Below are 16,053 nucleotides of genomic sequence, written 5' to 3'. Positions count from 1 at the left end.
ATTGGGTTACCTCACTTAGGATGATATTTTCCAGATCAAACCATTTGCCTAAAAATTTTGTGAATTCATTTTTTCTAATTGCTGAGTAGTATTCCATTGTATAAATATACAATATTTTCTGTATCCATTCCTCCTTTGAGGGGCATCTGGGTTCTTTCCAGCTTCTGGCTATTATAAATAAGGCTGCTATGAACATAATGGAGCATGTGTCCTTATCGCATGCCAGGGAATCCTTTGGGTATATGCCCAGGAGAGGTATAGCAGGGTCCTCTGGAAGTCTCATGTCCAGTTTTCTGAGGAACCTCCAGACTGATTTCCACAGTGGTTGTACCATCTTACCGCCCCACCAGCAGCGGAAGAGTGTTCCTATTTCCACAATGACTTTCCACCCACCTATTTCTCCGTCTGCCTTGCTCCTACATTTTGACTTCTGTCTTTACTGTAATTCAAAACTTTTTACATGACTAGTCAAAATGCCAATTTCTCTGAAAATTTCCATCCATGTCATGTATTCTTATACCTTTTTAGATTTGGGGTTTAGAGATGAGTATAGAATCTGTAATTGACTATTGACTTTCTGACTTTAAAACAGTTTTCACAAAATTGAAATATATTTTCAGTCTAGTAGGAAAACCTATAATTGAATAATTCACACTGAAATACCAACAGCATTGTAAAGATCAACATATATTGTTCTAAGAAAGAAAGGCATGATAAAACCTTGACAACAGGCTATAGGAGAAATGGCTTATTTCAAATTTTCATTGTTTAAAACAAGGTATCAAATAATCACATGGAAGTTGTAATGTGTTCAATGAATGACATGTAAAGGGTTGATAGAAGATCGAAAAGACAGCTTTTATTTCCAGAGAAATGTATAGTTAGAACATATAAAATAGAACATAAGTCCTTGTAAATTTTCAATTTGATTTTGAGGATATGTTTATGTTGGACACATTAATATTTGAATGAATATTTAATATTTTTATACATGAAGGAGAAAATTTTCATATTGTAAAAATGCACATCTTGAAGTTCTTGATAATTCCATTTTGCATATAAGTTAAATACCCCTTGTAAGAATAAACTTAAACTTTAAAATAAGGAAACAAAAATTTAGTTTCCATAAATCTTAATTGTTGCATTATTATAAAGACACATTCATACATTAGAAATGTTACTTTTAGTTTTTTTTATTAAATAAATATTTACTTATTTCAATAGAAGCAGACTGGAAAATAAAAACAGAGGATTTTCGGGAAAATCTTGATGACAATGAGAGTATCCATTCATCTGTGCGTAAATTTAAATTTAAGTTTCTGCTTTAATATTTGCTTTATAAACAGTGTAGCACAGGTAAATACTTTTCTAAACATGCATTTGGAGAGAATAGTTCATTGCTTAAACATTGGTCCATTTAAATAAAATAATGAAGTAACTAAAAATCAGATTAAGTTCACACAAAAATAATACTGATTTTTGGCCCTGGAGAAGTTCTTCTTCATAGTGAGAATCTGAGTAAGATGATGGCTTTAAATTCATGGAAAAACTTTCAGAAGTGTCAGTGTGGCTACCTTGTAAATAATTCAGCAGCAGCATGGATAAAGAGAAGAGGAAGCCATCACGGATTATAATTTAAGTCGTTAGAAATTAGGATTGGAAAGGAAAGCTGGGACTCAGATAATCAGTCTTCATCAATGTTTATTCCTGTAATTGGAAGAAAGTATACTTTATACAGAGAGTTAATTCAAACACCTATTAAATATGTTCTGATATCCTTTTCATTAATTTCTGCAATTTAAAAAAATGGAAAAGCTTCTATAATACATGTAGAATTTCCATTCTATTATTCAAAACAAATATACAAAATTTTTATTATTTTGTCATTTTATTCAACTAAGTTGTAACAATAACAAAAGTGGAGGCTTTTTTTTAAGAGGTAGAAAATGAGGAGAGATATGTGGACAATGTTGGAAGAAAGAAAAGTATAAAATTATATTAATATATTTTAATTAAAATTTAAATTAAAAATATTTCTGAAATAATTATGTTATTTATTATATATATACATGCTTAATAAAGAATAATTGTTTATAGAAATAAACACATAAATTTTGTCTGGAAACATGTTATTTACTATATTATTATTTTTTGTAATTGCTTTATAACTTAATTATTTTTTATAAATCATTTTATTTGTTTAAATTTTAAATGATATCCTGCTTCCTGGTTACGCCCATCCCATCTCCCTCCCCTTTGTTTCTTTCCATTAGGGTGCTCCTCTACCCACTGACCCACTCCTGCCTTACCCCTCTAGTTTTGAAAACATGCCTATTTTACTTTCAAGCATGTTTTCAAGCATACTTTAAAAATGTAATTTATATACTTATCCACAAAGTGATTAGATTTTCAAATGCAATTCACTATTTTTCTTGATTTTACCAGAATTCTTTTACATGTCTTCAACCAAGGCCCAGTCCTTATTTGTCATTAGGAATAACTCAAAGGTCACAAAATCTTCTAAATGAAGGAGGGAAAGGTAAGAATTATATATAAGTACCAAACAATATAAAAGAATATTGATTAAAATAAGAGCAAGGATTGTACTATTAGCTAAAAGTCTTGCCTATAAAAAGTCCTTTAAGAAATAAGAATGTACTATGTTGTAATATGCATGTGTCTATACAAATTGTCCCTGATGAAAATTGAACTATAAAAATAGATACTACTCTTCTGTTTGTTAGTCCAAAGAACACCACCACTCCTTTCCCCTCCCAGAGTTCTACCTGACCTCCATTCTCCCCTTCTCCTCTTGGGGAGAAGGTGGTCCCTCTGAGTATTCCCTCATATCTTCCCATCCCCCAAAGCTGGCTCATTAAGGCTCTGCAGGTTTAGACTTATCCTTTTCCACTGATGCCAGACAAAGAATCCCTGTTGGGGAATGGATACCACAGTCAAGCAATAGCTTTTGGGAAAGTCTCTGTTCCAGTTGTCGGGAGACCCACATAGAGATGTAGCTGCTGGTCTGCTGCATATGTGTGTCAGGGCCTTGGTCCAGCCCCAAGTGTTCTTTAGTTGGTGGCTCAGTCTCTGAGAGCTCTGGGGGGTCCAGGTTATTTGACTCTGTTGGTCCTCCTGTAGCATTCCAATGCCCTTCAGGGTCTTAAATCCTTCACCCAGTTCTTCCATAGAGTCTCCATCCAATATTTGGCCACGGGTTTCTGCATCTGTTTCAATCATTTGCTGGAGGGAGACTCTCGGAGGACAGTTGTGTCTGTAGAAGAATGCAAATAGATCAATATTTATAACCCTGAACAAAGCTCAAGTACAAGTGGATCAAGGATCTCAACATAAAACCAGATACACTAAATCTAGCAGAAAAAAAGTGGTAAATATCATTGGTACAGAAGACAATTTTCTGAACAAAACAGCAATGACTCATTCTAAGATCAACTAAAGCTTCTGTATGGCAAAGAAACTATCATTAGGACAAAATGACAGCTATAGATTGGGAAAAGGTCTCCACTAACCCTCTGTTCAACAGAGGGATAATATCCAAAATATATAAAGAACACAAGAAGTTAGACTACAACAAACCAAATAACATGATTACAAAATGGGGTACAAGGATAGAGAATTTTCAATAGGGAAATCTTGAATGGCTGAGAAACACTTAAACATCAGAGAAATACAAATCAAAACAACTCTGTTATTCTACCTTACATCAATCAGAATGACTAAGATAAAAAAAAAATCAAATGACTACACATGCTGGTAGGATTGAAAGGTTGTACATCCACTCTGGAAATTAATCTGACAGTTTCTCAGAAAATGGGAACCTATTTTATCTAAAGACCCAGCTATACCACTCCTGGGTATATATATACCCAAATGACGTTTCAGCATACCACATAGACATGTACTTCATTATGTTTATAGTAGTTCTATTCATAATAGTCAAAACTAGAAACAAACCCAGCTGTCCCTAAACTTCAGAATAGATACAGAAAATGTGATTCAATTAAACATTGGAATACTATTTATTGATCTATTAAAGAAAGGGCATAATGAATTTTGCAGGCAAAGGGATTGTACTCAAAAATATCAACCCGAGGAAGGTAACTCAGATCCAAAAGGACATGCATGTTATATACATGATGATAAGTAGATATTACCCACATACATCCCAATAGACAAGATGCTAAACAAAGGAACACTAAAGCAAGAATGCTTTAATATCACATAGATAATGAAATAGTAGTAGAAGGCAGAGGGAGGGAGAGAACTGTGTAGAAGAGGAGATGAAGAGAGTAATGAATGTGTCAGGATCAAGTCTTGGGAAGAGACAAAGGGCCAGAGGGCCAGAAGGCTAGGAGAATGTATGGAAATCTGTAGCTTCTTCAGTGTGAGGTGATAGGGGAAATATTTAGGAATTCCCAGAGACCTGGGATGGGGGAGGCTCCCAGGAGTCAATGTGAGTGACCTTAGCCAAGATGCCAAACAACTGGGACATGAAACCTGAAGAGGCCACCTCATGTAGCCAGACAGGATCCTTAGTGGAAGGACAAGGATACCAATGTACGCACAAAACCTTTATCCATAATGCGTACTATCTAACAAAAATGCAGGGACAAAAATGTATCAGAGACTGAAAGAATGACAAAACCAATAATTTGCCCAACTTGAGACCCATTCCAAGGACAAGCACCAATCCCTGACACTATCAGCAATGCTTTGTTATGCTTTCAGATAGGAGCCTAGCATAACTGTCCTCTGATACTGTGATTTTTTAATTGAAAATAGATTCTTCTTTCATACAATACATCCTGACCCCAGTTTTTTCTTCTGCCACTCCTCCCAGCTTTCTTGCAGTTCCCTCTCCCTCAAATCTATTCCCTCTCCATTTCCTTCTCATAAAAGAGAAGGCTTCCAAAAGATGACAGTCAAATATAACTAAACAAGATACAATGAGCCAGGCAAAAGCCCTCATATTGAAGCTGGACAAGTCAACCTAGTAGTAGGAAAAGAGTCTCAAGAGCAGGCAAAAGAGTCATAGAAAGTCCCACAAAAACACCAAAGTAAGAGCCACAGCACATTATGTAGAAGATCTGGTGCAGACTGAGGTAGGCCCATGCTTGCTTCTTAGGTTTTTGTGAACCCATTTGCTATACTCATGTAAGAGGTTTCCTTCAGCAGTAGATGGGAGTGGGTTTAAAGACACATAGCCAGACATTATGCATGGGGAGAGTTTAAAATGGATGATTCCATCATTCCATGCTCTCAGAAATAAAGGAGCCTGATAGAAGACTGGGAGAAAAACCATAGTAGTCAGAAGTATAGAGGACATGAGGAGAACATGGCCCATCAAACCAACAAAATATATACCAGTTTAAGCAAAGGAATTTCACGATATATTTGGTAAGGAGATGGAAATAAAGATTAAAATGATAGGGGTAGAAAGGAAATGATATGAGACAAGTACTTAAAGTGCAAGATATGAAGGTGACTTTTTTAAACAAATGCAAGCATTGACATGGGGATGGATATGGTGTGAACCAATAGAATGGAAATAAAATGCAGAGACTAGGATCAGAGTGATATTCTTCTCATCTTTATTTGTAGGAATAAATGGAAGTCTGTAGTCTAGGTCTTAGTGGAGCTTTTAAAAAAAAACATTTAGTGATACTCACAAGCACCTCTGCCAGCCATGCATGCCATAGTTGACTGTCATGAAAAGAGTTGCTCTTTCCAAGGCACTGTCATTTTGGTCAAGATAAGAATACCCAGGCATGTAGAGAACTGGTTGGGGCTGTCATCAGCCAATCACAAATCTGAGGAATGGTAGCGGCTCCTTTGGCTGTTGGATTGGAAGACCCAGTGGAAAATTATCGCCTAGGCTCTACCACATCAGGATGTATTAAAAAATGTGGATGCAGCCTACATACCAACAAGAAATGCTCAAATTTTGTGAGCAAAATACTGTGGGCATTGGTAATAATATAATTTCTGATTCATCAGCCTTGATGTCTGAATTCTTAGATGCTAGTATGTGACGCATATGTTGTTGGTGCTACATTCAAGCTCAAAGGCCATTTAGGATCCAGTTGCTAACTATCAAAATGTGCCTTGGTAAATGTTATTCTGACTGTATGGTTATGAGTTACTGATTTCTAACTTATTAAATTTGTGAAAACCTGGGCTATCTTTGATGGTATTATTTTTGTACCAAAACATACCTTGTAATTTAGGTTCACATAGCTCCCTAAAATTGCTTCTGAAGAATCCACAAGTGTATGTTTTAGATTAAAGATAATACAGTCTTCACCATACCTAGTTCATGCTTATATAAGTAGCAGTTTGTGCTCTGTTATTCCTTAAGTGAATGTCCAAGTTAATTAGTTCAGCCTACATTTTTGATGATCAATGATTTATGCCTGTTACTATACTTTTTGTGAATGTTTTATGCTTGCCAACTTTCAGTCTAATGTAAAATGCATGGAAACTTCTTATCATATATTCTTTTTTAATGCTCGTAAATTACTTTGTTGGAGGCACCTGGTGGAATATTGTATTACCTGCTTTTATTATATCCCAGGTATATTTCATCTGGAATTCAAGAATAAATTCTGTAGTTGTAATTATAAACCTTGAACTAATATATATGACTTTTGTCCTTAGTTTGGCTTTTGAGATAATGTTCTTAATTTAAATAACTTTTAATTTTAATTTAATGCATCTTCTTGATTTTCTTTCAAGTGGCTAAACCCTTATTTTTGTGACACAGAAAGATGAAAAATGATGTAAAATTTACGGACACTCTAACTTTAGCATATATCTCAAGCTAAATTCCAGGTTGAATACTATGCTGCTTCTGAATAAAACCTGACCCTGTAGAGATATTAACATATAATTGATTGTACGTTTCTACTTAGGTTCACCTAAGAAGCATCTTGAATGGAAGGTAATAAGTTCATATTTTAACATAGCTTATAATCAATAATAATAGCAACATGTGTCAAACAGAAAATTCAGTAAATATCCTGCTTCAAAACCCAACCAGAAAAAACCATCAACTGAAAGAGAAGATTCTATTCTACCTGAGTCATCAGTGTGGAAGCAGGAGCAGGAACACCCATCAGGTAATTCTGTAAAATAACTTACTCTTAAAATTCAAAAAAACAGCATTAGTACAACTGAGATAGTTGAGCATTTTGTGTGTATGCAAGTAAATTCACATTACCTTTTAGAAAGCTTGCTTTTATGGGTTATTTTATGGATTATTTATGGAATGATTATGCATTTGAGAATTTTAAAATGTATATGACATTTGTGTCATGGTTTATACCTGTATACCTATACCAACTTCCTGGAAGGCTAAGGTAAGTAATTCTTTTCCAGTTGGGAGCTTTGAGTGTCATTGTGTTGTATGTAAAAATATCTTTGTATGAGGAATATGTATTTTACATATCAAAATTCATCCTATCAGATGACTCCATGGGCTCTGTGTTTTAATTTATGGTCTATCAAATTGGCTGCCTCTAATTTTCATTCTCTTGTATGCAATAGAAACTTATAAATTGCAATATAATGAAGCACTTTTTATTGCCTTTCCATAACCTATAGAAGTCCAGGTTTAATCAATTTTTCTATTTCATATATATTGACTACCAGCACCAAATCTATATTCTTATATTTGATTAACTTATTTTTGTCTATTTTAGTTTTAGAGTATTCTTTTCTGTTTATTTTTAAATCTACTAATTAAATAGGTTTTCTTTTTTTTTTTGACGTCTGACTGTGGAGATGAACATGTGATATACCTTTATGGTTAGGCATGGAATGTTTTATGATGTAAACAGTGCATGGAGTTTCTTGTTTATTGTGTGTATTTTGTATGTCAATAAATATTAAAGCTAACTGAGCTTTACTTTTATTTTTTATCTTAAATTTTAGTTTAATTTGAGTTTTTTTATAATTTTCTATTTTCTATATTCTATGTTTACATTCCAAATGATTTTCCCTTTCCCGGTTCCCCCCTCCCCATAAGTTCCCTAAGCTCTCTTCCCTCTGCCCATTCTCCTATCAACACCCTCCTACATCTCTGTCCTCTGCTGGAACAAGACTTTTCAGGACCCAGGACCTCTCCTTCCTTCTTCTTGGGAGTTGTTTGATATGTAAATTGTGTCTTGGGTATTCAGAGATTCCAAGCTAATATCCACTTATCAGTGACTGTATTCCATGTGTGTTCTTTTGTGATTGGGTTACCTCACTAAGGATAATATTTTCTAGATCCAACAATTTGCCTAAGAATTTCATGAATTCATTCTTTTTAATTGCTGAATAGTATCCCATTGTGTAAATATACCACATTTTCTGTATCCATTTCTCCATTGAGGGACATCTGGGTTCTTTCCAGCTTCTGGCTATTATAAATAGGGCAGCTATGAACATAGTGGAGCATGTGTCCTTATTGCATGCTGGGGAATCCTCTGGGTATATGCCCAGGAGTGGTATTACAGGGTCCTCTGGAAGTGTTGTGGCCAGTTTTCTGAGGATCAGCCAGACTGATTTCCAGAGTGGTTGTACCAATTTGCAACCCCACCAGAAGTGGAGGAGTGTTCCTCTTTCTCCACATCCTCGCCAACACCTATTATCTCCTGAGTTTTTAATTTTAGCCATTCTAACTGGTGTAATGTGAAATTTCAGGGTTTTGATTTGCATTTCCCTAATGACTAATGATGTTGAACATTTTTTAAGTTGCTTCTCGGCCATTCGAAGTTCTTCATGTGAAAATTCTTTATTTAGCTCTGTACCCCATTTTTAATAGGGTTATTTGGCTCTCTGGTGTCTAACGTCTTGATTTCTTTGTATATATTGGATATTAGTCCTCTGTCAGATATAGGGTTGGTGAAGATCCTTTCCCAATTTGTTGCCTGCAGTTTTGTCCACTTGACAATGTCCTTTGCCTTACAGAAACTTTGTAATTTTATGAGGTTCCATTTGTCAATTCTTGATCTTAGAGCATAAGCTATTGGTGTTCTATTCAGGAACTTTTCCCCTGTGCCCATGTTCTCAAGGGTCTTCCCCAGTTTCTTTTCCATTAGTTTCAGTGTGTCAGGTTTTATGTGGAGGTCCTTGATCCACTTGGAGTTGAGCTTAGTACAAGGAGATAATAATGGATCAATTCGCATTCTCCTGCATGCTGACCTCCAATTGAACCAGCACCATTTGTTGAAAAAGCTATCTTTTTTCCACTGGATGTTTTCAGCGCCTTTGTCAAAGATCAAGGGGCCATAGGTGTGTGGGTTTATTTCTGGGCCTTAAATCCTATTCCATTGATCTACTGCCTGTCACTGTGACAATACCATGCAGTTTTTAACATTATTGCTCTGTAGTACTGCTTGAGGTGTGGGATACTGATTCCCCCAGAAGTTCTTTTACTTTTGAGAATAGTTTTAGTTATCCTGGGTTTTTTGCTATTCCCAATGAATTTGAGCATTGCTCTTTCTAACTCTATGAAGAACTGAGTTGGGATTTTGATGGAGATTTCATTAAATCTGTAGATTGCTTTTGATAAGATGACCATTTTTACTATATTAATCCTGCCAATTCATGAGCATGGAAGATTTTTTCCATTTTCTGAGGTCTTCTTCAATTTCCTTCTTCAGAGACCTCAAGTTCTTCTCATACAGATCTTTCACTTGTTTGGTTAGAGTCACCCCAAGATACTTTATATTGTTTGTGGCTATTATGATGGGTGTCACTTCCCTAATTTCTTTCTCATCCTGCTTATCCTTTGAGTATAGGAAGGCTACTGATTTGTTTGAGTTGATTTTGTAACCATCCACTTTGCTGAAGTTGTTTGTCAGCTGTAGGAGTTCTCTGGTGGAGTTTTTCGGTCGCTTAAGTATTCTATCATATCATCTGCAAATAATGATAGTTTGACTTCATCCTTTCCAATTTGTATCCCTTTGACCTCCTTATGTTGCCTAATTGCTCTAGCTAGAACATCAAGTACTATATTAAAAAGATATGGAGAGAGGGGGCAGCCTTTTCTAGTCCCTGATTTTAGTGGGATTGCTTCAAGTTTCTCTCCATTTAGTTTGATGTTGGCTACCAGTTTGTTATATATTGCTTTTGCTATGTTTAGGTATGGGCCTTGAATTCCTGTTCTTTTGATGTTAATTTTATATTTGAGTGGTTATCTTCTTTTGGGTTTGATGAAAGAAATTTACTATCTTGCTTTTTCCAGGGTGTAGTTTCCCTCCTTGTATTGGTGTTTTCCACCTTTTATCCTTTGTAGGGCTCAGTTTGTGGAAAGATATTGTGTAAATTTGATTTTATCATGGAATATCTTGCTTTCTCCATCTATGGTAATTGAGAGTTTTGCTGGGTATTGTAATCTAGGCTGGCATTTGAGTTCTCTTAGAGTCTGCATGAGATCTGCCCAGGATCTTCTAGGTTTCATAGTCTTTGATGAGAAGTCTGGTGTAATTCCAATTGGTCTTCCTTTATATGTTACTTGGCCTTTTTCTCTTATAGCTCTTTATATCCTTTCTTTTTTTAGTACATTTGGGGTTTGATTATTATGTGATAGGAGGTATTTCTGTTCTGGTCCAGTCTGTTTGGAGTTCTGTAGGCTTCTTGTTTGTTCATGGGCAACTCTTTCTCTAGGTTAGGAAAGTTTTCTTCCATAATTTTGTTGAAGATATTCAACATAATTCTTCCATAATTTTGTTGAAGATATTCACTGTTGAGTCAATGGTTTCTATGGTATCTTTGGCATCTGAGATTCTTTCTTCCATCTCTTGTATTCTGTTGTTGATATTTGTGTCTTTGGCTTCTGATTTCTTCCCAAGGTTTTCTATCTCCATAGTTATCTCCCTTTGTGATTTCTTAGTTATTTCTACTTCTGTTTTTAGATCCTGGATGGTTTGGCTCAGTTCCTAAACTTCTTTGTTTGTATTTTCCTGTATTTCTTTAATATATTTTTGTGTTTCCCCTTTCATGACTTCTGCCTATTGACTCAGTTTCTCCTGCATTTCTTTAAGTGATTTTTGCATTTCCTCTTTATTGACTTCTGTCTGTTGATCCATATTGTCCTGAATTTCTTTAGGTCATTTTTGTGTTTCCATTGTAAGAGCTTCTAACTTACTCCTGTTCCCCTGTATTTCTTTAAGAGATTTATTTATGTCCTACTTGTGTTCCTCTAACAGCATCATGACCAGTGATTTTAAATCCAAATCTTGTTTTTCTGGTGTGTTGGGGTATCCAGGACTTACTGTTGCTTGAGAATTGGGTTCAGATGCTTGAGAATTGGGTTCATTGCCTTAATTTCTGTTAGTAACATTCCTGCGTTTGCCTTTTGCCATCTGGTTATCTCTGGCGTTAATTAGTCCTGCTGTCACTGGCTGGTGCTTGAACCTCCTATGGGCCTGGTTGTGCTGCCTGGTTGAGCTGCCTGTGCCAAGATGGTGGCTGGTGACCTCAGACTGTGGGGCTTCGTCTAACTGTGGGACTCCCTACAGGTCAGGTGCTTCCCTTGCTGAACTCCCAGAGCCAAGATGTTGGCTGGGGACCTTGTACCACAGTGCACAGACTAACCACAAGACTCCCTGCTGGTCAGGCACTTCCCTGGCTGAGCTAGTTGAGCTGTCTGTGCCCAGATGGTGGTTGGTAACCTTGGACCATGGGGCTCAGTCTAATTGAAGGACTCCCTGCAGGTCAGGCACTTCCCTGGCTGTGTTGCCAGAGCCAAGAATGTGGCTCCTAACTGATCTTTAAACTAAAAAACTATTATGTAAGCTTCATAAGTTTTTCATCTGTGGCTTCACAGACTTCTAGTTTAGAAATGTTATTTCCAGTTTATTTTAACTATAAAAATACTGTTTGATTTCAACAGAAGTGGACGTACAAATGAAAGCAGATGACAACCTTAAAAATCTTGATGGAAGTGAGAGTTCTCAGTCATCTGTACGTACTATTAAATTTGAATTTCTACTTTTACATAAATTTTATAACCAATGAACCATAAATGAAACTGATATTTTTCCAGACTTTCATTATCATTAATAGTGCAAAGTTTAAATTTTAATGTTAAATCATTTAGCTAGTTAGAAATATTCAATTTTCTTAAAATTTATGTTGTCACAGTGCTAAATTTCTCTGGTAGTTGTTCCCAACAATTTTCCACATAATTCCTTTTATATCCCTTCTTTTTCTCCTCCTACATTGTAAATTCACAAAGAATATTACTAGAACATTACTAAATATTTCTAAGACAGAAAATTTCAGCTTTCTCCTTGCTCTGCTCCTGACAGGTATTGCAGGCATATGTTTTTATTTTTGTAAATAAAAATAGTGGATAAAACCAAAATAATGCTCACTGAAACAGGCTAACATAAGAATATGACCCTAATTGAAACCCACCACATAGATATCTGTCACAGTATTCGTACTTTTTGCGGAAATGTTTAGAGATTGATCTTGTAGAGTTATCTGTGCTTGAGGTCTCATGAAAGCCATCTACTTCATTTAAGGTTGAAGAGTTTTTCAGAAAATCTTGCCATTAAATCAGTCATAGAAGTCAAAGTCAAGTTCTGTTCTTTTCTTTGCCGTTGATTAATTTTTTCACATATGGAAGGAATGTCTGTACAGTGACAGGAAGAAAGGGGATATTCATTGTAGACTTAGCAGAGGTTTTTCTTTGATAAAATAACCAAGTAATCAAAAAATACATAATAAGGGATCAATGCAAATAATACTGAGGCTGTAGCATTATTGAAAATTGTTAAACACTATTGAAGTTTTCTAATATAGAATGAAAAAGAAAGAATAAAAATTCAGAAAATTCAGAAAAAATATAGAGTATTATAGTGAAGTGTCCAATATGTGAGGAAAGAATTGGGAATCATCATGAGCAAAAAAAGAAGAATAATATGTGTTTATAGTTTAAATCTTTATAATCCCAGATGGATGAAGCAGTGAAAATTCAGAGAACCAAGTCTATTAACAACACACTTAAAACAGAGTTCATCCAGAAATATGTTCTGATTTCTTAATTATAAGAAGATAAAGCTTTCATAAAATGTAGTGTACTCCATGATTGGATTTCTTCATGAAACTAACTACTATTTGTTCTACCAGGATACCATGCCAGATCTTCCACTGTGTCACATACCACCCTCATCAACACCCAGGGATCTTCTAAAAGAAAGAGGAAAAGGTAAAGATTATATCATCAGCAAGTCATGTCAAAGAATTTTTATTAAATCAGAGGGAGTAATATCTTTTACTGGACCAAAAAGTTGCATATAAAATGTATAGTAAGTAATGTAACTTAATGGGTTGTACTACATTGTGAATCATGTGAAGTGTCTCAATTCTAAACTGAGAGTGTCAAGAAGGCCAAACTAAATATATAGTAGAGTGTCTCCAACTAACTATGTGGTAGAGTGTCTGGTACATGAGCAGTTCTGAGGAACAGAGGTATGGAAACATGATGGTGAGAAAGAGAAAAAGCTGTTAATCTTTTTTGCTTTCATCACTTCTAGAAAGACATGACTTGGAGGACTGGGTCTTAGCATAGCTTCTCTTATTTATAATAGATTCTCTTATATATAAAAGATGTGGGAATAATAAATTTAATCACTTCATATTTAAGTTATAAAATGCCTAAGGGATGAAATGGAAATAATGTACACCAATTAGATTTTAATCTTTCTAAAGTGACTGTTATGTGACAAAAAATTGAATTTGAAACCTTGTTTTACCCAGCTATGGTTCTTAGCCCGTGCTTATTTATATTGGTTGTGTGAATATTTGCTTATGTGTTTAACATATATTTATGTATGAATATGGAATCTTTGTAATATACTGAAGTTATTGTTGGTTATCTGTGTTTTCTACTTCAGTTTGTATGCAGGTAAAATTAAATGAAACAAAACTGTAAATGTGAAAAATCAAAACAAAATATCATTAAAAGTTTTCACCTGGGAGGCTCTGCTAGTGCATGACAAATACGGAGGGGGACACTCTAAGCCATCAATTGAACTGAGCATAGGGTCCCCAATGGGGGAGCTAGAGAAAGGACCCAAGGAGCTGAAAGAGTTTGCAGTGCCGTAGAGGAACAGTGATATGAGCCACCAAGTACTTCCAGAACTTCCAGGGACAAAAATATCAACCAGATAGTACACATGGTGTTAGCCAAGGCTTCAGATGCATAGGCAGCAGAGGATGGCCTTTTTGGACATCAAAGGCAGGACAGGCCCCTGGTCCTGGAAAGGCTTGATGCAGCTCTATAGGAGAATACCAGGACAGGGAAGCAAGAGAGTGTTGTTTGTGAAACAGAGGAAGGAGAGATGGCTTATGGGATTTTCAGGGGTGGGGTCGGGGCAACCAGGAAAGGGGAAATCATTTGAAATGTAAATAAAGAATATATCTAATAAAAAGTTTTCAATTATTTTTGTTTGTAAAGCTTACTTTAAAGATTTTATTCATAATTAAACTAAATAAATAATGAATTATTTCAATAGAAGAAGACTTACAAATGAAATTGGAGGAAAGTCAAGGAAAAATTGATGGCAACGAAAGCATTCAGTCATCTGTATGTAAAAATTTAATGGTTTGATTTTAATTCCTATTATTTTCTTTTATAAACAAGTGACACGCTAAGTTTTAAATTTTTCACATGACCTATTTTAAATATATTTAGTGAGGAATTTTGTAACTTCTTAGAATTTACAGAGTTTTGCAAGTTTCATTGTTTTATTCCCCCATTTTAAAATTTATTTAATTAGCTAATTGTAAACTTGTAAGATAACATTTGTTATGACTATCTGAAGACATAAACAATAGTATACAGATATCCTTGTGGTAGGATACCAAACAGTATTGTCAATTTACTTTTATTTTTTCCTAAGAGAACTGAGAGAGAGAGACAGACAGACGGAAAGAGAGAGAGAGAAAGAGAGAGAGAGAATACTACTAGCCATTGATGTGAAAGGTCATAGAATAGATTAGATCTTGACCTAATTCAAATCTTGTAGGTGGATGTTGTATATTATTAGAAGTTATATTTCATAGGCAACAGTAGACTCATAATTATACTGTGAAAATAGACTGTTCTGTACTTGAGCTATCCCTACAGCCATTTTAGTTTCTTGGATACTAAGATTTGACCAGTCATTGTCCTCCAATTTGTGACAAAAGTCACAGCTAGATTTACCTTATTTCTGTTTCATTATTGAAAATCTGCTAAGTGACTTGAAGTGAGTGAATATTACAGAAGAGGTTGTTTGCTGTATTTAATTACATAACCAAATTCTGAGGAAACACTTTTCAGTGGTTCACACAAAAAAATTAGGTGCTATAATTGATGTATTGGTAGTGTGATATAAGGGAATACCCTCAAATATTTTAAAAAATGCCATGGTTGGGAAAATATATCATGACTAAAGGGGAGATGAAGTAAAATATAGTATTTTAGGCAGGTTGTAGAAAAATTAAGACAGCCGTACTAATTTTTGTACTTACAATGCACAAAGAAGAAAGTGTTCAAATGAACACCTGGCAAGATTCAGATCTCTACTAAAATACCAAGGCCAGTTGATATCTATTGGAGGATTCAGCTTTTTGGAGAAAAAAGAGGAGGGAAGATAGTGAATGGGAGGATGAGGAGGGACTGAGAGGAGAGAAGGGAGGGGACCTCATGACTTAATTAATGATAAAAATCAAAGAAACACAAAGTACAAATAAATTAAACTTAATACATCAATTTTAAGTGCCTAAAATTTTTGTGAAAAACATGAAGCTGCATCCAGAAGTTTGTTTCTTTTTGAGTGTGAAAATGACTGATACTTTGGTTTTGAATATATGTTATTCTGCCTTCAATATGAAATTTACATTTTACTTACCTTAAACATGAATTTGATTAGACAGCACATACTATATACTCTTCATATATTTTATAATAATATACTTGATTTAGACTATGAAATAATGGAATATTTGCCTTTAAAGTAGCAAGTTAATTTGTTTTACTGTAGAATAATT

The 16,053-nt window shown here is 34.9% G+C and overlaps 1 protein-coding gene across 1 annotated transcript in view; it reads left to right on the top strand.

The window, feature by feature from the left end:
• LOC127684876 (uncharacterized) overlaps positions 1-16,053 on the top strand; it is a 204,288-nt gene that overhangs the window by 102,718 nt on the left and 85,517 nt on the right. Inside the window, 7 exon segments of the mRNA XM_052181666.1 lie at positions 1,225-1,295; positions 2,446-2,539; positions 6,933-6,961; positions 7,061-7,139; positions 11,903-11,973; positions 13,147-13,225; positions 14,535-14,605. Coding sequence (XP_052037626.1) covers positions 1,225-1,295; positions 2,446-2,539; positions 6,933-6,961; positions 7,061-7,139; positions 11,903-11,973; positions 13,147-13,225; positions 14,535-14,605 — 494 coding nt within the window.

Source organism: Apodemus sylvaticus, chromosome 5 (genome assembly GCF_947179515.1).
Source record: "Apodemus sylvaticus chromosome 5, mApoSyl1.1, whole genome shotgun sequence".
NCBI classification, from domain to species: Eukaryota; Metazoa; Chordata; class Mammalia; order Rodentia; family Muridae; genus Apodemus; species Apodemus sylvaticus.
This window is presented reverse-complemented; position numbering and strand designations above follow the sequence as displayed.